Source organism: Tachysurus vachellii, chromosome 2 (genome assembly GCF_030014155.1).
Source record: "Tachysurus vachellii isolate PV-2020 chromosome 2, HZAU_Pvac_v1, whole genome shotgun sequence".
Classification (NCBI taxonomy): domain Eukaryota; kingdom Metazoa; phylum Chordata; class Actinopteri; order Siluriformes; family Bagridae; genus Tachysurus; species Tachysurus vachellii.
The window spans coordinates 25,155,381-25,177,423 of record NC_083461.1 but is presented as its reverse complement, the minus strand read 5'-3'; the positions used below and the strand labels follow the sequence as shown (position 1 = coordinate 25,177,423).

Here is a 22,043-nt window from a genome sequence, read left to right as displayed (position 1 = left end):
AGTGGAGGTCCAAAATCTTCATCGCACGGAAGACGATAAAATATAAATAAAACCAATGACTTTGGTATTAACTTTGAAAAAATAAAACCAATCATTAAATAAAAACCCATATTCTCACATCACTGTGTCATTTTGTCACAGATGTACATTATAACTTTATAATAATCCCACATTAAAATTTGTTTATAAAATAGTTAATTTGTTATGATGGTTTTCTTTAGATTAAAATACAATAGTGAACATATGTTGGCCAGTGGTGCCAAAACTTTTGCATGCAACTGAAAAGTTTGTTATTGTGGGACCCTGGATATATTGTATGTGTATGAAGCTCATTTTTATAATTTAAAGAGTAGTTAGAACATGAAAGGCATTAATAATCAAACCCCAAAAAAGATTTTATACTCATTACCCTAACCATATTTTTCATCTCGCTGTAATAAATGTAACCTGTCTGAAAAGAGTCTCTTTATCTGTTGTGATCTGTTTTTCAGACCTGAAGCTGAGGCAGTCAGTGGAGGAATCGCGAGGCCAAGAGAACGACCAGCCCACAGGAATCTGTAGATACACAAATGGCCTGCAAGAGGCACCAGAGCAGCAGCAGCAGCACAAACCCTCCCTGGAGGAGACGGTGGACATGCTGCTGAAGCGCCTGAGGGACAAACGCCAGGCTCTTGGACTCCCAGACAACATGAAGGTACTGTAAACCATCTGTGGCTACGTTCTGTGGTGACGACTTTACAGACTCTGATCCGGTCATATCAACCTTTATGTTAAACTCACACTAACATCTCATCATTTTGAGGTCACATTATCACAACATAATACTAAAAATATTATATATTATCTAGATCTTATCGTCTTCATATCTGTGTTTATAAGAATGAAGACTTTGGGGATTTATGGATTTATAGACAGTAATAATGTGTGTGCAATCACAAGGTAACATTTTTAACACACTCTATTATACCTGTAATATACACACTTTCATGTGAATAAGAGAAATCAATTCTATAGTGTTTTGGGAGCAAAAAAAGAATTTCTCCAAAACACTTTGAGGCAGGTCTTACTGAGCCGTTTTTAAGCGTATTCCGTGGTGTGCTCAGGAGATGACGCAAAGACAGATGGCGCTGGAGAAGCTCACACTGCAGAAATGCCTGCTGTATTTTGAGAGTCTACACGGACGACCTGTAAGAACCTTTTCATCACTGAATTGACCGAGTCATTATTTGCATTGTTAGAGGAAATAAGATGAAGGCATATTTTGCTAAGCTTCGTGCTAATCTTTTTTTTCTTTTTTGTTCCAGGACACCAAGCAGGAGAGAAACCTGGTCAAGCCGCTCTATGACAGATACCAGATGGTCAAGCACCTGCTGTGTGCCTCTCCCACCATAACCACTATCGTACGTGCAGCTTCACTATGCTAGCACAATGCTGTTGTTGTTGTTGTCCTTTGTTTGCTCTCTCGCCATACGATCCGTATAGTTGATTATGGCACAGGTTTTACCCTGGATGCTCTACCTGACACAATCCGCCCATGTGCTCTACCCCTCAGTGTCTGGGTTCAGAATAATTTGCACTGGTTCTGCTTCTGAAAATGAAAATGAGATGACATTTCAGGAATAACAGGATTACATCAAACTAAAGACCGGGAAGTAAAAATAAGGGCAGAGTTGATCAGAATGAATTATGTTTTAAACTTAATTGAAGTTTATTGGGAAGAATTTTTTAAAGAATTATAGATTTCTTTAGAACTGCTGATCATCCAGGTGATTCATCCCCAGGTCATGATCGCTACATAACAATCTGACCTCCCCTTCAGTCACAGCTTACAACCTTGTGATAATCACAGACATTCAACTGTCCTTTTCCTCATATGTTGCTAATGTGACTCGCTCAAGTCGGTTCCTTCTCTACAATGTTATAAGGATTCGGGCCATTTTTCTCCACACAGGCTAATCAGGTACTTGTTCAATCTCTTGTCATGTCAACACTGGACTACTGCAGCTCTCTCTATCAGGTTTACATATGAACATAATTTGTCCTCTGTAAATGATCCATAATGCAGCTGTGTGACTTGTCTTCAACCTGCCTAAGTTCTCCACACCACCACACTGCTGTGTTTCTCCACTGGCTTCCGGTAGCTGAACACATCAGATTTAAACACTGATGATTTCCTACAAAGCCAAAAACAGACCATCTCCCTCTTACCTTAAAGCCCTTATCACTCCTCACACTGCACCTCACACCCTCACATCTACAGAACTGCTCCACTGCTCCCACCATCTCTCAGGGTAAGAGGTAAGTTTACTACAAGACTCTTTTCTGTTCTGCACCGAGGTGGTGGACTGAACTTCCAATGGAGGTCCAGACAGCTGAGTCACTGGATATCTTCGAACTGCTAACAACATTTGAAGACCTACTGTACTTCTTCATGAAACACTTTAACTAGCACTTTATCCTGTTTGTTGTATGTGTGGATTTAAAATAAATAAATAAATAAATAAATAAATAAAACTTTGAATAGTGTTTTAGGCTCATGGTATCTTAAGTGTGTAACCTAGTGAACCAGAGTTAATATTCAATGATAGAGACTTAAAAGCACTTTTGTACGTCACTCTGGATAAGAGAGTTTGTCACATGCTGTACAGTAAATGTAAATGTAGAAGTTTTTATTCACTGCTTTTCATCCTTGTGCTTAAGGACGAAGAGGAAGGGTCTGATGAAGAGTACGTGCAGCAAACTCAGCCCCCGCGGCAGCCAACCCCTGAATCAATGGAGGAAGATGAAGATGGGGACAGTGACACAGCGTTTGTCTCGCCTTTGGATGAAGTGAAAGCAGTTCGCCAGCCTGCACTCAACATGTCCAACCTTCATGCTGCTTCAAGGTGAGACACACACCAGTGTTGGGACATGAACACGAACAAGCCAGGGCTCGGAGGCATACAGAATATACACCGACAACTTCAGAAATGAAAGGCTGCTTTCTGTCACTAGACAACTGTTACGACATTTTTTGAGCTCTTTTTTTGACTTATTCTTCATTAAATGGATATTTTTTGACATACATTGTTATGTCATTTTCCAGGCTAAAACATTAAGACAGTGACTTGTAGCTCAGTGTTTTTCTGTCTGAGTCACATACAGGTGATAATGTAACATAAAAATATATATGTAATTTAAACTGAATAAAAAACACACGTCCAGTAACTCTGTCATTATATTGTCATGGCAACAAAATCTTCATTAGGAATATTAAATAATAAGCATGCTGGGAATCTTAAACAGATTCTCAGCCATGTTAAAAAAATCACTATTAACAAAGGATCAGGGTTTGCTGAACAACCCGACGGCATAAACATCACCTCTGTAACCGTTTACAGGTCCGAGCTGCTCCGGTGTCTGCGCGAGACTCGAGCGGAGAAGAAGAGGAGACGGAAAGCCATCAGGGAGTTCGAGGAGCACTTCTTCAGACAGATGGGCAGGTAGAACTCGAGGGACACACAGCAGTGGCGTTAACACGTTTTAATGAACACGTACGGTACATTTAGTGTTTGTAAAACATGAACAGCGGGAGAAAGAAAAGATACACACATCCACCAGGCATTTCAGTACAGTTAGCTTAATGCACATCAATACAATCAAATAAACTGGCAGAGAGGAAAAATACTCAGTGCAAAGAAAACACAGTATTTCAAATGTTTTGCAGAAAATAAAATCTATTTTCTTTCAGCTGATATCCACCGATATACAAAACTCTTTCAATAAGGCAACACAAGGGTTATTCTTGTTGTGTAAATGGCCTCACAAAGTCTCTATTAATGTCCTCCCCTCTCTCTCTCTCTCTCTCTCTCTCTCTCTCTCTCTCTCTCTCTCTCTCTCCCTCTTTTTTCAGGACTGCTCAAAAGGATGACCGGATTCCCATGACAGAAGAATACCAAGAGTACAAAAGCCTGAAAGCCAAACTGCGCTTGCTGGAGGTTCTGCTAAGCAAACAGGAAACCACATAGACTATTGACATATAGACTATATTCTGGTTTGCCTTTCAATACAGATCTAGATATTTGGACCAAACCATGTTGACATATGACATGATCGTGCCATAATAACACTACAATGCACTTTAACACTGATTCTGCGTCGACCTGCCCCGAACGACTCGTGCACAGGGTTCGATCTATCTCTAAGGAAGAAAAAAAAAAAAGCATTTACGTGGCTACTGCATGACGTAACGTGTAAATACAGGTCTCTGTTTTGTGCTCATTCTTCATTCCAAACTCGGCGGAAACTGACAAATCGTTTGTGTCTTAAAGATGAGAAGAAATGCTGAAAATATGGCACTTTAATTTTTTTTTTTAACCAAAGCGTTAATCAATATGCAATTTTTCTTGGTTTCTTGTTCTGAGTTTTTTGTCATTCTGATGTAATCTGAAACACAATGACAGCGTGCTCTCAGACGATCGGACCATGATGCTCAGGGTCAAGGCGGGTGGGCGGGTGGATAAGTGGGCCGGGGGTTTGTTGTCGCGAGAGAGCGCCGAACTTTTATGCTAAAACCCAGAGCACTTATTTAGATTTATAATCATATGCAAACTTACCAGCTGCTGAAGCACACAACAGCTTGTTTTAGTGCAACTGATGTGAACTATAATGTGACCTATTGTGAATGTGTCCCTCTATTACACTTCCTTTTTTCTTTTTTTTTTTGTACTAAAATGAAACAAAGTGAACTGTGACACGTTAATAAGCCTCTTAAAGGAAGGGCAAAATGACAATGACAAGATTCAAAGAAAAAAAAAGAAATAATAGAAATTTGACTTTGCTCTGAAGCACAATGATCCTTTTTATGGTCTGAAAAAAAAAGAAGAAAGAAATCAACAATCAGTACAGATTACACCAACCCTGTTTTGCTGTTTTAACTGCAACAACATATATAGAACAATTGTGTTTTGTGTCTTGCATGCCAGGCCGACTTGGAATTGTCAAGATCTTGTACGATCGAGTGTGTGGTTTGTTCGCTGTCATGTTTGCTGGGTTCCCAGTCTGAATTGACGTACCCAACCTCGATGACTATTTCGCTATTTGAATGATAGCTTTTAGTGCATGTTAATTTTGCATTGGTTTATGCAGTAGATTTGTGCAAATTTCATTTTTTGAGAAATTTCTTTCTGCTCTCATGTGCATCCATTTCCTGTCCCAAAGTCCTCGGTATTGTGCCCTTCTAGTCCGTTCCGTTTTCTATACGCCGGTTAAAAAATAAATATTTTTCTATTTCTACTACTTGGCAATGTTTATTAAGTGTCAGACACAGTATAGTAGGTTTTTAGATTGGAATAAATAACAAGAAAGTCATCAGTTTTCACTTTCTACTATGCTCTTTAGAATGTTTCAGATAATGTGTAATATTAATACACACGTACAGTATATAGTCGTGTTATACAGTTTATATCCAGCTACATTATCAGCTTGACCATGATGCTACTTTATGTTGTCACCTTTGGCAAAATATGACATTGTAACTCTAAAACACGGTTTAAAGTTTCACAGCCAATAAGGATTAAAGGAGCGAACAAGGAGACACGAGGATAGTCCTAACGACGCCTCCGGATACGGATAGAAAAATAGAGCTACAGTCGAATATACTCAATAAGAGCTGAGTGTTTGGTAAAAAGCTTGAGAGAAGAGACACATGCTGTCGAGGAGACTTAAGACTCCTACAGGGTTATTACAGTTAATGAAAAGAAAAGACCTCAAGGAAAACAAACAGGTAGAACAGAACCGAACTGAACAACAGGGGGTGCTTGAACAGGATTTAGCGGCCGACGCTGATGTTACAGGTCTTGCAGCTGGGGTCCTTCTTGGCGTTGATTGTAGACAGACTCATGAGCTGGTGCCCACTGATCTCAGCCACCGTGCCCAGGCTCAAGTCCACCGGGTCTGTATAAATCACCTCAAGGATGATGTCTTGTGCATGTTGGAAGAAAAGCCTCCCTTCTTCGTCCTCGGTGCACGTCAGGAAGCGGTTGTTGGCGATATCCAGCAACGGGAGCCTCTGCTTGCAGAATTCATCACCTGGTGAGCCACGTGGCGCCAAAACCAGGATCACGTAGTGATAAGCCGTGTACATGCAGTAGAAATCTGCAAAGTACAAGTTAGTGTCGTGGTTGAAGAGAGACTCGGCTGGGGCTTGGAAGCGAAAGCGGCCGTACGGCGAGTCCTGCGGCGGGGCGCCTGTATTGAACTCGGTGTTACAGCTGAAGAAGATGCCTTCCAGCTTGCCGCTAATGGGTGAGCCGTGACTGCCGCTGTTGTCCTTCACTGACGGCAGCATCTTGTTTTTCTGCGCCTCCCTGTAACGAGGGTGTGTTTAGAAGTAAATATCTAATCATAACCATTCTTCATCATGCATATTAACCTATTAGATTTTGCTCATCAATTAAAGAAAATAGAGCCTCAAGACACAGCTGCACTCTTCAGGACTCAATCAATTAGTGAACTGAACGCAATCAATTACAACTCAAACATTTACTTGTGCGAGAAATGAACAAGACTGAAGAAATAAAATGTGTTTTAACAGCAGCACAGACATGAATGTGAAGCTGCAAGTGGCAATGACACACGTTTGATCGTACAGCAAAGAACGAACAGAACGCAGAGGCTTAAACGTATGATTAAGAAGAGAGAGAAGAGAGAAGCTGAAAGAAAGAAAGAAAGAAAGAAAGAAAGAAAGAAAGAAAGAAAGAAAGCTGATTTGTGACTCTGCTGATTTTGTAAACACCCAGAATGTCTTCATAATGTCTGTCTGAGCCAAATGCCACTAACAGTGCTCGGTGGGGCTCTTATGTGGAAGGTAAATGAAGCTAATTAGATTCCAAGGTGTTTCTCACATCTCATATCATCTCTGTTTTCCTCTTTTGGCAGATTTAATAAGGCGCTTGTGTTGGCTGCATTAACTTCGGTTGCAGAAGCGACCTTCTCATTCCTTTGATCTTTTGAATGAGGATGCATCGACAAATGAAAAGGCATTCACCTTTGTACGTTTTTTGCCTTGTGTACATTTCTGTACTGTGAAATGTGAACCTTTAGAGGAAGTCTTTAATACATGCACCACTTAGACACCAAAAAATGGGTAATTACTCACGATACCACAACCGTACATGTAGAGACTCATTTAAGGAATCACACAGGATTCTCTGGCTGGGGTGATAATGTTGCTATCTACAGAACATGACCTACAGTATCTGGAATGAACAGATCTAACTTCTAAGTTGATTAAATAGATAACAACTACAGATACAAATAGGAGGCTACCAGACCATCAGAGTGCAGCCCTGGAACTCTTCAACACTTGTGTTTTTCATTTCCCTGAATCCAGTTTCATGTCTATTGTTGACTCTAGTGTTCATCTCGCTTAGTTTTTACACTGCTAATAAAACCACTTCTGCACTCGCATCCACCTTCATCACCTCTTCATTACAGAAGCACTGTTTTGCTGAGAGTTCAGGTACAGTATGTAATAGGAATCGCTTCTGATGGACAACAAAAAGGATGAACGTTGCAGAGGGTTTAAATGTTCAGATGAGAGCAAGTAAAAATAAAAAACGTGTTCATGTTAGTAACTGCCTGCTGGAATTAGGCAAATATTTTTATATACAGTATATATACATTTATATATATATATATATATATATATATATATATATATATATATATATATATATATATATATATATTGTGAACTATTGGCTAAATACTTGTAGCACTAAAGAGCTAAATGTGCACATACAGACTAATATAATGCTCAACAACCCTGATGTATTATGTGTTTTATATATACAAGAACCCTAAAGAGGAAATGCAGTCTAATGTAATGTTGTCATTCACGTTTGTGTTTCGCATTGCCAAAGAAATTATACAGCCATACCATATACATCATAAACTCATACATACATCAATACAAGTATTAATAGTAAAGAAAAAAGTATTGTTTTGCTAAAATCATCAGATCTACATGCCTCGAATGGTCAAAGTACTCTTTGTTCTGGTTGCGATAGAAGACAGAGAAGGGCAGCATTCTCCCAGCGATAGTCTCGGCTTTCTCCAGCAGCTGTGTGAGATGGACCGTGGAGTAATCTGGGAGAAAGAAAACGAGGAAAGAAGACAGAACGATGCTCAGTACTCTGACAAAACCATAGCAACAGACACTACAGATAAACACTATTTAATTAGTCTCTTAACACTAAGATATGTGGATTTAATAAATGACTAATTTATTAATAAATGACTGTAATTTATTAATAAATGACTGTCATTTTATGGTTTATAAGTGTTTCTCAATAAAATAAATAAATAAATAAATAAATAAATAGAATGGACATGTATAATAATTTTAAAATAAAATAAAAAAATCATATTTATTACATATATTGAAGCAACAGACCGATTGGATACACACATTCATTAAAATGTATTGAAAACATGAGTGTGTAAAGCTTCACATATTTTTGTGTAGTGTGTGTGTATGTGTGTGTGTGCATAAAGTGTGTGTGTGTATGTGTGTGTGTATGTGTGTTTGTGGGTGTGTGTATAAAGTGTGTGTGTGTATGTGTGTGTGTGTGTGTGTGTCTGTGTGTGTATGTGTGTGTATGTGTGTGTCTTTGAGCTCACCGGCTGTGCAGAACTCCACAACCTCACTCCACTCAGAGACAGCGTAGTCTCTGTCACTCTGTTTAGATGCTGTTTGCACGGCCACAGTGTACTCTGTACGTGGGCTCAGAAACCAGTGGCCTCTCACTGTCATGGGCAGAGGAACTGCCTTAGCTACCAGCTTTGTTGGGACATCCTGTGACACGTAGAGGGCAGAGCAGAGCAGTCATTAATCATTCAAAGCAATTACCTTCTCAAGCTCATCTGAACTCTACTGGAATACATTATGACTGTTCCAATTGCTCATTTGTGGGAGGGTCACATAACACACACACACGCACACACATGCACACACACACATACACACACACAAACCACACACACACACACAAACCACACGCACACACAAAATACACACATACACACACACAAACAAACACACACACAAACACACACACACACACACACACACACACACACACACACACACACACACTCACACAGCTCAGCTGATTAGATACAGTTCTCTATACCGTTATTATATCATGCTTATAAAAGGCATATTGAAGCACTCATATATACTCATCATCATCATAATTCTACATGGAACAACATTTAAATATATTTTCTCCAAACATCAAATGGATCTGATTTTATAAGATAAATACTGACTTAATCACACATTAACAAAAAGCTAACCTTAACTACGACATGAGTGATGAATTCATTTGTGAATATCTACCTTAAGTTCATACATTTTTATAATTTAATGTAGTAATAAAAACGTAGGGGTTAAACTTAAGACATGAGTTTTAAATATGAATAGATAATACATCTCCTAAATATTAAATATTATTGTATTAATTTGACGCTTGTGGGTAACGGAGCAGTTCCCCAGGTCCTAGAGTCTTGCTCATAAAATGAATAAATACAGAATGATGCAAACCAGGTTGAGATGAAATACTTTGTGTATAAAATTCATTGGTGGAATGAAATACTACTGATATTATTAGAGAGTCTTAACCCTTTGCGCCATTTCAGTATCAAATTGAAATGAACATTAATTTATATACCTGGTTAATTTAATTTATTTTAACTGAACTACTAGGCTAAATCTGGATCATTTGCAGTTTTCTCTCTGATTATTAATGACTACTCTCTCTCTCTCTCTCTCTCTCTCTCTCTCTCTCTCTCTCTCTCTCTCTCTCTCTCTAAATAAAAAAATAAAAAAGTAAATGAATAAATAAATAAATAAATAAATTCTGTGCTGTCTATGTTTATGTATATATGCGACAAAATACATATGCAATTTAAAATAATGTACGTACATTTAAATCATATTTCTTTAGAGCATGTTTGATTGATTTTATCCCCTTGGTGTTAATTAAAACATTATCTAACATGTACGTAAGGGGTTTGTTATTCACACATGATTTCATCAGACTCACGTTGTAGTTAAGGTTATCTCTTCATTTGTGCGTCTTAACTTAGCATTAGTTTATAGTTAAGTAAGTTACCAATCTGTGATGTCACACTTGTACAGATCAGACGCTGATTATAACACTGATTATAAAACTTTTCCTTTTGAAATAGCTGAGAACGAAAACTCTCACATACTGTAAAATCGCATGAATTATACCTACTGTACCTTGTGTTTGAACTTGTTGGCATTCTTGTTCTCTTTCTTGTTAAGGTCAATAAAGTAGTGTGTGATGCGCTCCTTAGCCCTGGAGTCCATGTCCCAGCAGATCTTAAAAGAGTCACAAGTGATGTTGCTGATTTTAATGTTCTGAGGAACAGGGAGCTCCTCCATCTCAGCGATGCCGCTGTCCTGGGACTTATTTCCTTTAAGAGAAAAAAAAGAGAGAGAGAGAGAGAGAGAGAGAGAGAGAGAGAGAGAGAGAGAGAGAGAGTCAGAGATTGTTATAGATACAAAGATGCCCCTATGAGCTTCAGGACTCTTTTTGTGTAGGCTTCACCCAGCTGGAGCTTGGACTGTATCCTATATGGTACCAAGTATGAGCTGATGGTACATTTTTATTGTTCAGTTTAACAGTTTACTTTTGGAAACCACCACATGAAAATGAATATGCATGAAAGTACAGAACCAGATTTTCATGACCGTGCAGACGTTTTATGACCCTGAGTGCAGCATCTGAGCCCGAGACTATAATTATCTAATATTTATTTTAGATTGAGGCTCAGTGGCTGATATTGACAAAGCTGAGGCAGAGAGTGAGGAATTCTCAATGACTAATTGTGACAGTGATACTGAATGAGTAAAAATAAAAGAGACACTAGACAACAGCTGAGATGAGATAGAGACAAGCTTGCTATGGAACAGACACTACGGTGTCAACAGAGAACTAAAGAGCGTCCAAGATGAGCGAACACAAGAGCTCAAGGCAGAGCTGGATGTAAGGAATAGTGAACAGGAACAGAACAAATTGATGGAAAACATGATTGTGACCTTTGACAGAGACTGCATGAGGAGTAGAAACAGAAACCGAGCTAACAGAAGGATGTAAATTGGACTCATTTTGGAAGAAGAACAAGATTAAACTAAGAGCAAACAGTTGCTGAGTGAAGAGAATGAACACATACAGAAGCTAAAGAAGGAACATGAGCAGAGAAACTCAGTCCAAATAAAACCATTAAATTAAAGCCTACACAGGCGATGGTGAAGAGAGGATGTGCAAGATTCCCTGCTGTATTGTTAGCTGACCTCAAGTTCATGTAAAGATCATATTAAAATAGCATTTAATAGTTAATGCAATTAATTCCAGTAGTGAGAAGATGTATGTAAATCACAAGCCTGCTTTAATCCATAATCTTCTCATTTTAATCTACTATACAGCCAGATAATGTAGTTACACAACAGAGGTGTTAATCAGACACGTTACCATTTCTTTCTGCTCCATTACACCGTTCATGAAGCCAGTTTTCACATAAAGGAAGGAACAAGAACAACTGGAAAAAAAGCAACCTGGGTGAACTCACATCAAGTACTTTATCTTGACCAGTCAGCTAAAACATGCCATCAGAACCACAACACACTCACACATTTTAACAGTAGATTAGGGGAAGCTAAAAAAATACTCTCCTGCATTTCTCCTTCAGAAAAAAATGAGATTTAGACACAGGAAAGGAAATCTTTCCAGCCAAAAAACGGACAAAGCAAGAAATACATTTTTCACTTCATTTATTACTTTTCCATTAATATCTTGTGAAGGAAAGACACAGAGACAGAGAGAGCTGTTCTGTATTATGTAGTTCTCCTGAACAAGAGCTGAAGATCCAAAGGCTTTTACAACAGGACCGATCTTGTCTTATCAAACAGATGCTCTGTTTATAAAATGAAAAAAAATAAATAAAAAATAACATGAAAACTCGCCTTTAGAAATCAGAACAAATATCACAAGGAATCTTTTGCTCATTCAACTTGGGAACACTGTTCATAGTCTGGGAATAAAGTCAGGGAATATAGTCTGGGAATATAGTCTGGGAATATAGTCTGGGAATATAGTCTGAATGCACCATCGGATGGGATGATGGGATGTTTGTCCATCACAGGTGAGGATGAACCCAGAGTAGTTCATACACCCGCTGGTTTAGTCTAGATATGGGAGAACAGCTGGAGAACATGCAAAACACCTACACAGACATGGGAAGAACTCCACATAGAAAGCAGTCCAAGCTCAGGAATGAAGGGAAGGCTGATGCTCATGCTGATGCTCACTGTGGCACTGTGCATCACAAAACATATCAATAAAAATGTAAAACTTGATAACAAAAGGCTGATAAGTTGGTAACACTTTACAATAACAGTACATGAATAATCCTGAACTAATACTTAAATATGAACTAATGATGAGTTGAATGACTAAGGAACCAATCACACATTAATAAAGAGTTAACCATACATGTTAAAATATGTGTGTTTATTAATGTATCATTAATTAAACTCAATCAAACATGCACTACAGTAAAGTATATGAATTAATTGAGCATGGTTTCAAAATGTTCAGCCTTGTGGGTAAAAGGGCTGATCCCTGGGTCCTAGTGCCCCTGCTTCCCACCCAGAGCATGTACTGTACAGTGGGATCTAAAATGGGATGGAGAATGTTGCAAAATGAGTTGAGATTAAATGAATAGTATTTATTCTACATTTCATTTCAGTCCTGCACATTTTGGCCGTTCTTTCTTGAATCTATTCCACTATTGCCAAAAAGTGCTCTTTGAAGGCAGAAAGTGGTTTTGCTGGCTTTGGGGTTTGATCGGTCCGTTCCAAAGATTTCAGGTTCTTAGGTAAAACCCACAGCAGCGTAGCTCAGCTGGTTGTGTGTTTTGAGTCACCGTCCTGCTGAATGCTCTGTCTTTCAGTCTTAAGTTGTGGACTAAAACATTTCTACAGGTTTTGCTGAGTAAAAGCAATAATATTCTACCATCATATAGCTTTATCTAGAGGATAGAATTATCTGGCATGAGACGAGTTCCACCTTATTTCCATTACGCCAGACAATTTTTGGTCCCCAACATACTTTTGAATAAACTCCAAACGGGATTTGATCTGGATTTGTCTTTCAGTAGCGTCTTTATTCATGGCAATGTTCCATAAGGTAGTTTTTCCCATTTCTGCCTCTTTTTTTACCCTTGACCTCCTGGAGGCTTTTCAGACAAGTACTTCCTTATATGATCAGTGAGTTTTGGCAATTGTCATCTTTATAGCCTTAAATTTGGCTCACTGACCTTCATGATTTCCCTCATTCTTTAACAATCTCTGGGGCCTTCCAGAAACATGTGACTGTATTTTGGGGTCATGTGACTCTTTAAGTCTACACACTCACATGCCAGATTAATGCAATTAAAAGCTTTTTCTGTTTTGACTATGTTTTGTCCCTTTTGACAACATGGACTATTTTGTGTAAATCTGTGACATACATTTCCAATTCTATTTATATTCCTTCCTTATCATTACTACAAATACTGAGAATTCAAATTCAATTTATTTGTAATGCGCTTTTAACAATTAACATTGTCTCAAAGCAACTTTACAGAAGTATAGAAACAGAAGAGAGAAAAAATATATATTTATAGAAGAAGAAGAAGAAGAAGAAGAAGAAGAAGAAGAAGAAGAAAAATAAGAAGAAAAATAAATAAACAAATACATACAATTAAAGTTTAAATTTATTTAAAAATATTAATTTAAAATTTAAAACGCTATATATATCTATTCCTGTCTCTACCAAGCAAGCCGGAGGTGACAGCGGCGAGGAAAACTCCCTGAGATGACATGAGAATGTCTAAAGTATAAAATTCAGTGTATGCTTTCAATTTCAATGACAATTCATGCACCAAAAATAACTGCAGAAACACTCTAAAAGAGGATCAATGTCATATAGGGATTTTTTGAAGCTTTATATTCAGATGCTTGTGCTAATCTTTGACCTTAACTAAACTCAATTAACGATCACAGACAATAAAGCTAGCAGATGGAAGAATATGAAGAGTGTACTTTAATATGCCTAATGTTTTACTGTCAGTGCATAATTACATCCATTGCTCGGTAACAGTCATTCAGCTTCATTCTATACACAACTCTACATAAAGTAAAGATGATTTATAAACACATATATTAACAATAACCAACTCGTGCAGCAATATCCACTTGCATTACAATTACTGTCAAAGTTACTTGAAGGAAGTTACTGCACTGAGCCAAGTTCCCATTAAACTGTCGTGGGAATATGAAACTTCACAAACTTTTCTCCTTTTAAGGGAATTTTCACTGAAACCAAAGCAGAATCATTATTTATCATTATTTTTGGGGTTTAGTATTAGACTGCCCCAAGATACAAATAGTTCAAAGCAAATATAATATTTTACACAGTTTATTACAGACTATACATTTTTTGTATCATGCCTACTGTAAAATAGTAAAATTTTCATATGACAGTTTTAAGGATAAACAACTTGTATAAATAAGCGAGAGTAAATATTTCTTAATCAGCCCTAATGGTATTTTTTTAAACTTTTTGCTCTTTCCCACTGAAATCTGTATCCCAAAGCAACACAAATGGTCATTTAAGAAGGTCTGAAAAAGGCATGCAGCATCAAAACACCAAAGAACCTACCAGCTTTAAAATGTACCTTCTTGTAATGGCTTCTCTAGATAACCTTCGCTCATGCTGTGGTGTCCTTGCCGAGGACGAACATGGTTGAGTGTCCAGCTAGAACACTAACCCTACATACCAGTGCACTTGTTTTACAGAGAGCCTGCTGCCATGCTCCCAGGGGAGGAGCACAGGTTATGTCATCATCTAAAGCTCACTGGCTCTTGTGATTAAAACCGGTCAGAAATGAGAATAAGCAAAACAATGATGGAGGTGGAATCAGATTACATTTTTTCCTCTTAGCACGATAAGCTCCTGACTGCAGAAGATGAATATCAAAGAGAAGACTGAACGTTCTCGTTCTCTCCGCCCCTCTGTCTGCTTTCTGTTCATTATGCCACTTTTTCAAAAGATTGCATCATATTTTATTCACCGAGTGATCTAAGGACTTTATTAAATTGTAGTTCATGCATTAAAGAGTAAAAGTTTCTGTTTCACTCACACCCATTATGAATGCTATTGTTATTACATCTCATTTGTCTGTGAGGCATATGAAATATAATGAAATATGAAATATGACATGATGTCCTTGAAAGAAGATAAATCTAATGGAGGAATATCCAGCTACACACTGTATGGATCCTGTATGTAAGTTCAGCTTCACTCATGTGACCGGATCACAATAGACAGACGGAGCACACAAAGCCGCTGACAAAGCGTGTCTTCATTCTGCCTGTTCTCCGTGATCTTCACTTTACTAAGCACTACAAGGACCCTATTCAGCACAAGGATCTTCCTTTTACTAAACTGTGTTACGTTGAACAGCGTGGGGGGAAAAGACCATGCTTTTGTTCTATTCATCCAGGGTAGTAATTATCACAAAAACATGACACTGAGGGAGGCTCACACAGTACAAAGCACATAGGAAAGTCATAATGGAACATGGTGCGTTATCCTCGCTGCATATTAATAGCAAGGAAATCTTCTTAGGATTTCTTAATATGGAGAAAACAGTCAAAAAGCACCAGCAATACAGTCCGATTCAGAAGGAGAACAATGCAACGCCTAGAACACTGAACATTGTTGCAGATGATGATGGGGTTTAGTTCTAGCTTTAAATTTTACTCCATTTATAAAGCCACCTCTGTAATTTAGTCCTATTATAATCTGTACTAGCTAAACCAGTCATTATGCAGCATCACTTAAACATGAATGAGGATAGATGAGCAAAGCTCGACTCTCAGTCTCATAAACCATGCAGGTGCTCCTGAGAGGAACACGCCAAGCCCTGTAATGGTTCTCCATATCTCTTCATTGAGGTCTGAAGATGCCATCAGTTGCACTATAAATAACCTATGCTTCAATTCTTAGATCAGTCAGGGAGGATCAATGTGGTCCACCTTCTTGGAAAAGGTACAGAAGCAAGTTTTAACCTTAAGAGGGAAATTATGGGGATGTTCTGAACAAAGCTATGACTTATGGCTTGTATTCACCCAAAGCTAAAGGGTGGCGGTGTGAAATTTATATTTTTAGACTTCAAATATTTTTAATCTATTAAACTTATCCTTTAAGTTTAATTAAACAAAAATGCAGACGTTTGTTGCTTGCATAAAAATTCAGTCCATCTGTCAGTCTGAGCTCCATCCAGCCACATATTGCCCTAAACTCTGAACAGTTTCATAGTCCCTGCTGATGATAAGCATCCTTCCATCCTACCACCACCAGGTTTTACTGCAGTAAGATTAAGGTGTTCTCAGAGTAATGAATAGAGTAGATGTAGTACTTGGCTGAAAAAGTTACAGTTTGGTTTCAACAGAACAACCCTTCTTCCTCTACACACGTTTTCTAACGTGGACTCTCATAGTTAATGACTTTCTTCTCAACACTCTTCCATGAACCCAGGTGAGCATCTGGGACATGGTGGTCCTGTGATCGGCTTCTATCATCTGAGCCGAGGACATTTTGCAGCTTCTCCCTTATTCTTGATTGCCCCTCTAACTAAATTCCTCCTAGACTCTTTCAATGACTTTTCATCAATCTCCTCCTGTAGTCAGTTTAAGCTTTTAATAATGCAATATCTGGTGTCTGCAGGATGTTTATAGTTTGGTGGACTAAGATTTCACCATCTGTCATGATCAGAAGTGCAGCATGGAGACTAACATACTACAGAAGCAGAAACTATTGGAAACACAGGCAGAATGTCAATTTAAAAAGAAGGACACAGCTTGTTCACACTGAGTCAAGAGATTGTTAGCAGATGTAATTAAAATGCGCCCATTTTAAAAGGCGATTCAGATAGGCTAGAATCTCATTATGGTTAACCGGTGCTGTAATTTTCCCCAGAGAGACAGACAGAGCGTTTATTTTATGAATCAGCTGAGACATGCCTGAGATATGCACTTTGAGTCTGCTTTTTCTGAAACACTATGGGCTCTGTTGCTGTGAGTTCAATAAAATATAATACTGCAGTTATATACAGTTTTCTTTTGTATTTTTATGTTCAGCTGGTGAGTCCCATACAGTATAAAAAACAAGGTTTGGTTAGAATGCAGACATTATCAAGAGACCCAGCTGCCAATTAATAGCCAATTAATCAGCACCAATTAAAAACATAGACAGATTGGACATGATATTTTCTGTGCTAGAAACTACTCACAGAATATAGAACATATTCACACATATGAGCACCCAGAGAAAGCATTTATATTGACTCGTTCCTCATTTCTACAGTATCTGAGGAAAATAATTTGGATCTTTGGATAATTTGGACATTTACAATCCACATTAACTAATTTGTTTGTTTTGTTTTGTTATGAATTCAATAATTGTTAGTTATGTTCAACTGTAGTGAACATAACGGCTTAGTGTTTGCCCCTTAAACCTTAATAGCTGTAAAGGATGGGGGAACAGGTGATTGGGACAGGATTGCGGGGTTATGGGGGGTTTTGGGTTGATGGCAACTATAGCTTTAGAAAGAAGCTGCATTATGTAAGAAACCGGACTGCACTTTTTAGGCTGTGCTTAAATTCAGTGAAATATAGAAAAAAAAATGTATGTATGTATACAGCATTAAAAACTTCATCATCATCTTAATCAAACTGAACCAAAATAGATCTCATAAATTCATTCAATGCAGCCTGGATAATGATGCTGATATCAGAAGAAAATGTTTTTTAGCTTGTTTGTTTATGTGCTTTAATCCCGTGATGATTGCAGAAGATCTTGTGATGTTTATAGAAGCATCACAAGATGTGCCGAGAATTATTCGAAAAAACTTAAATAACAAGGATTATAAATAGCAGTGTTAATTTATTATTATGGAAATGTGTCTCTTACAAACATTTCATGTTTACTGTCAATTAGGGACAAAGTGTAAAAGCAGAACTTAAGTGACTGTGTTAGGAAGCAAGGAAACATGGCCACCGAAAGGGAACGTTGGCAGTCACCCACAGTCCGTCCTGTCCGACTGTGCCGTCTTGCCAAGAGGTGTTGAGGAGAGTCCAAAATCAGCACATTAGGCCACCATTAAGTGTACAGGAGCATATGGATGGCACAACAGGGGTGTCTACAAAACCTGGAGAAACCTAATACCTGAGCACCTCATATTAACATTAGGAGAGGCAAGTTTTTGGAGGAGAATTGATAGTTTTTTAGTATAATCAATAAATATATTACATTGTGGGTGTCTGGTATTCCTGGTATTTATATCTAGGAAAAATTTTGTGGTGTCACCCAAATGAAGATGGAGTTAGGGGAGTTTTTCCTCACCACTGTCACCTCTGGCTTGCTCATTAAGAATAAATTCAAATTTAAAATGTAAATTCTATATTCAGAATGTATATATTCATGTAAAGCATCGCTAATATTCATTCATTCATTCATTCATTCATTTTCTACCGCTTATCCGAACTACCTCGGGTCACGGGGAGCCTGTGCCTATCTCAGGCATCATCGGGCATCAAGGCAGGATACACCCTGGACGGAGTGCATCGCTAATATGTTCACTGTTAAAAGCGTTTTTTTTTAAATGAACCACCAGATCAAACACCATAAACTTCTACATTCTTACAAACTGAATTCATTCACAGCACCGTGGCACAATTTTGAAAGGAATATATACACAACCTTGAACTTTTCCACCATGATGTTGACCCTCTTGGTCAGGCCAATTATTTCAGAAAAGCCAGCAGCAGCTAAAAGGTTACACAGAAATGTTCGTCTTCAATATCGGAGCGGTGTCTTTAAGGGTTAGGATTGCAGGTAACATTCAGAAATTTGAGCCATTACTCAGAGCCCAGTGGTTATAATTGCATTCCAATACTCATGGCTAAGCAATTAATTATGGAATGTCTACTTTTTTATTGCATTTATTAGCAATTTAAATGAAAATGACACTTTGAATGTTAAAGCCAGCTTCTTTACCTGTTTAATGTATTCTGAGCTTGTTTGTAAAAAATAATGTAATAAAGGTTAAAAAGGTTTGGGAGTTCTATGTATAAGAACAACCAGAAATATTTATTTTCAGAAACATATTTCTTTGGTCTGTTCCACTGGCAATGCAGCATACTGTGTATATCTGAGTCAGATGTATGCCAGGAACCCATTAACAGAGCAGCAAATGTGAGATGTGACAGCATTCTACATTCAGCCAGCCTCAGTGAGATTACTTCATACTGTGTGTGAAATATAGCTGTCATTGATAACACTCAACTTGCAATGTGTTTTGAGAACAGGGTGATGCGCTTGCGCATGCTAACACAGGACATATCCAGGACACTTGGATCACTTGTACTGAATGAACAGCTTGGACACAAAAGAAAACTTACTTCAGGGGTTTATTGGGAAGGGCAGCACAATCCCACTGACTGCAGGGTATTTGTGTCGTTGATAGTTTTTCAAGAAGTAAAATGTTTTACTGAAACTCAGTCTGCACAAAGTGAGAGCTTATTATTCAGTTTAATAAGCCGTAGCACTGCCATCTCTTTGTTGCAAAGTGGCTTAAATCGTTCCTTTATTATGGGATTCGGCCAATTAAACACAGTACATTGCTAGCCTAGACTCATCCAGGCAGCCCATCTCACCACACTAAGCATGAATGGGCTAATAATGATGAATCAACTCTCTTTTTCTGCCCATGTTTATCTTTTCTCCAAGCCACAAGCTCTGTGGACACAATTAGTAAATTGATGGCCAGTGCTAAATTGCTCTATTCATTTGGTAGGTGGGAGGGCAGGCAAGCTCAGCAGATGGCAAAGTCTCCCCTGGTCCCAGAGCTCACCCACACAGCTGGACAGTGCATGACGAAGAACTGAAAACCTGCACCATCGGTCATTTTTAAAAGGACTACCCCAGCTGGGGTTTCTAGGGCTTTTCCCTAGGGTTACATTTCCCCTTACTAAATTATAGACTGCCTATCCTCACATGCTAATGAGTTTGGATGGAAACCAAATGAAGTGGCTGATATAACAGACACGTCTCTGCTGAGGTGAATCAGGAGGGGTAGAAAGTGCAGGGATGAGTTGGGACTGAACAGAATGTTCCAGCATGACTCAGCCATATTGATTATAGCCGCATCATGCCCCATGCTGTGCCACATCAGACCTGATGTCATGTGTGCATTATGACAGAGCCACCAGAATCTGTATGAAAGTCTGTTGGGTACGTATGGGCACAAGTTACTGTCCCACCCCCACTATAATAACAACGAATGGCATCACAGGAACCCATCTGGCATCGGAATCTGTATTAGAGCATGAAACGTTTTTTTAATGGCTCATGAGCAACTGATTTAAAATGTTAATGAAGTACATAAACAGCTAAGATACAATGCAAAACACTCTTTCTGGTTTTTTTCTTTTTGTCACCACAACCAACAAAGTAAGAACACATACTCTTTGTCTCTTTCTTTCTCTCACACTCTCTTTCTCTATCACTATAACCAAAGGGGCTCCAGGTTTCTCTAACAGAGTGCTAGTGCTGGTGTGGAATATAAAGTAGCCCTCCTAAGAAATTCACGAGAGACATTTCACACACACATTAGCCATGCTCTTCAAGTCTATGTAACACACGTACTGCAGCCGGTACATTTTGTATACCTTATGACACATAATAACACAGCCTGTGTCATATTTACAGAGAGGAAACACAAGTCTCAAATATTCCTGAATGACATTGTGTCCTTGCTGCAAAGAAGATAAAGTATACCCAGGACAGGTTAGGTGTATGTACATTTGTCATTACTGACTAATATGTATGGATAGTGGGCATTATCGCAGATCACAGCAGGGCTTAATGAATGTTTAAGGGAGGAAAGAACCGTGCTGATACTTTATCTCTGAAATCTGTTGAATTAAAATAAATGATTAATAACAGTGTGTAGCTGAGCACTGTGTAAGTCGTACTTAAACACTCTACGTGCTCAGGCCACAGTCTAAGAGTTACTTCATTTCTCATTTCAGAGCTTATTCGTGTTTTTTCCTTAACAGCAAAGCTTCTAACACATTAAGCTTTAATAGATACAGGCTCCATGCACCTAAGTCACCTTGTTTTATTGAAAGGCGCACTGCGAATCACACTCTAGAGATGAATCAGCATTATGAATGTGCGCTATGGATCAGACTTAAAGACAAGCTGGGCTTCTTTAATAGATCATATGTGCGTGTAGATGTTGGTCTTTGTAAGAGCTTTCTTTTTCACCCCACCAAACCCCCCAACCCGTCCGCACGCACCCCCGCTCCACACGCAACCCCCCACCCCCTCCACACGCATAACCCCCTTCAGCAGTCTAGTCTTCTCTCTGAGGTCCGTGTCCATGGTGCTGAAAATCAGCCGCAAATCGAAACAAACGTAGCTTTTAACATTTTCGGCACGTGCTCGTCTTTGAGAAGTTGAAATAAACGTCGCTCCTGACATTAGATTAAACTACACTTCTGCTTAAAGAAAAAAAATAGACTGATTTCTCATTCTGACTTTGAGGACTGTCTGATTTTCCTAGACAGAAAGACGAATAAAGGCAACCATTGATTGCAACAGGAGGAAAGCGAAACCTTCCCATGCGCTCTTACACACACACACACACACACACACACACACACACACACACACACACACACACAGACATGACTTAGCTGCACAATGCACAAGCTCTACCTTCTCTGTCACAAAGGTGGATCGCGTCCAAGCTCAGATTCTTCATCACGTCCTCGCACGGACTCGTTGGGCTGCTCACACTGCGAGCCACGCGTGGCACCTCCATTTCTTCTCACTGATGATATCCCAACAGCAGAT

General features: G+C 38.6%; 2 protein-coding genes across 3 annotated transcripts in view; one reads left to right on the top strand and one right to left on the bottom strand.

Annotated features, from left to right (window-relative positions):
* Window positions 1-4,352, top strand: part of fam13c (family with sequence similarity 13 member C) — an 11,944-nt gene extending 7,592 nt beyond the window's left edge. Inside the window, exons 5-10 of the mRNA XM_060863982.1 lie at window positions 492-694; window positions 1,104-1,187; window positions 1,305-1,400; window positions 2,701-2,885; window positions 3,381-3,482; window positions 3,893-4,352. Coding sequence (XP_060719965.1) covers window positions 492-694; window positions 1,104-1,187; window positions 1,305-1,400; window positions 2,701-2,885; window positions 3,381-3,482; window positions 3,893-4,007 — 785 coding nt within the window. The 3' untranslated portion in view covers window positions 4,008-4,352. The remainder of the gene's footprint in view (window positions 1-491; window positions 695-1,103; window positions 1,188-1,304; window positions 1,401-2,700; window positions 2,886-3,380; window positions 3,483-3,892) is intronic.
* Window positions 4,316-22,043, bottom strand: phyhiplb (phytanoyl-CoA 2-hydroxylase interacting protein-like b). 2 transcript variants are annotated; one of them, XM_060863983.1, is made up of 5 exons: window positions 21,906-22,043; window positions 10,292-10,488; window positions 8,665-8,839; window positions 8,009-8,130; window positions 4,316-6,343 (listed from the first exon to the last, which is right to left on the bottom strand). In XM_060863983.1, exons 1-5 carry the CDS (start codon window positions 22,009-22,011, stop codon window positions 5,810-5,812), a joined length of 1,134 nt encoding a protein of 377 aa, XP_060719966.1. In that variant the 5' UTR covers window positions 22,012-22,043; the 3' UTR covers window positions 4,316-5,809. The 2 variants fall into 2 exon arrangements, with proteins under 2 accessions (XP_060719966.1, XP_060719968.1); XM_060863985.1 differs by lacking the exon at window positions 21,906-22,043 and adding an exon at window positions 14,778-14,919.

What these genes read in the sequence shown, in the direction of transcription:
- phyhiplb (XM_060863983.1), bottom strand. Translation starts at nt 22,011, where the DNA reads ATGGAGGTGCCACGCGTGGCTCGCAGTGTGAGCAGCCCAACGAGTCCG. An exon ending in CCAACAAGTTCAAACACAAG is followed by an intron (nt 8,840 to 10,291) that starts GTACAGTAGGTA and finishes TACGTGTCACAG; the next exon opens with GATGTCCCAACAAAGCTGGT. An exon ending in TGTGGAGTTCTGCACAGCCG is followed by an intron (nt 8,131 to 8,664) that starts GTGAGCTCAAAG and finishes TCTTTCTCCCAG; the next exon opens with ATTACTCCACGGTCCATCTC.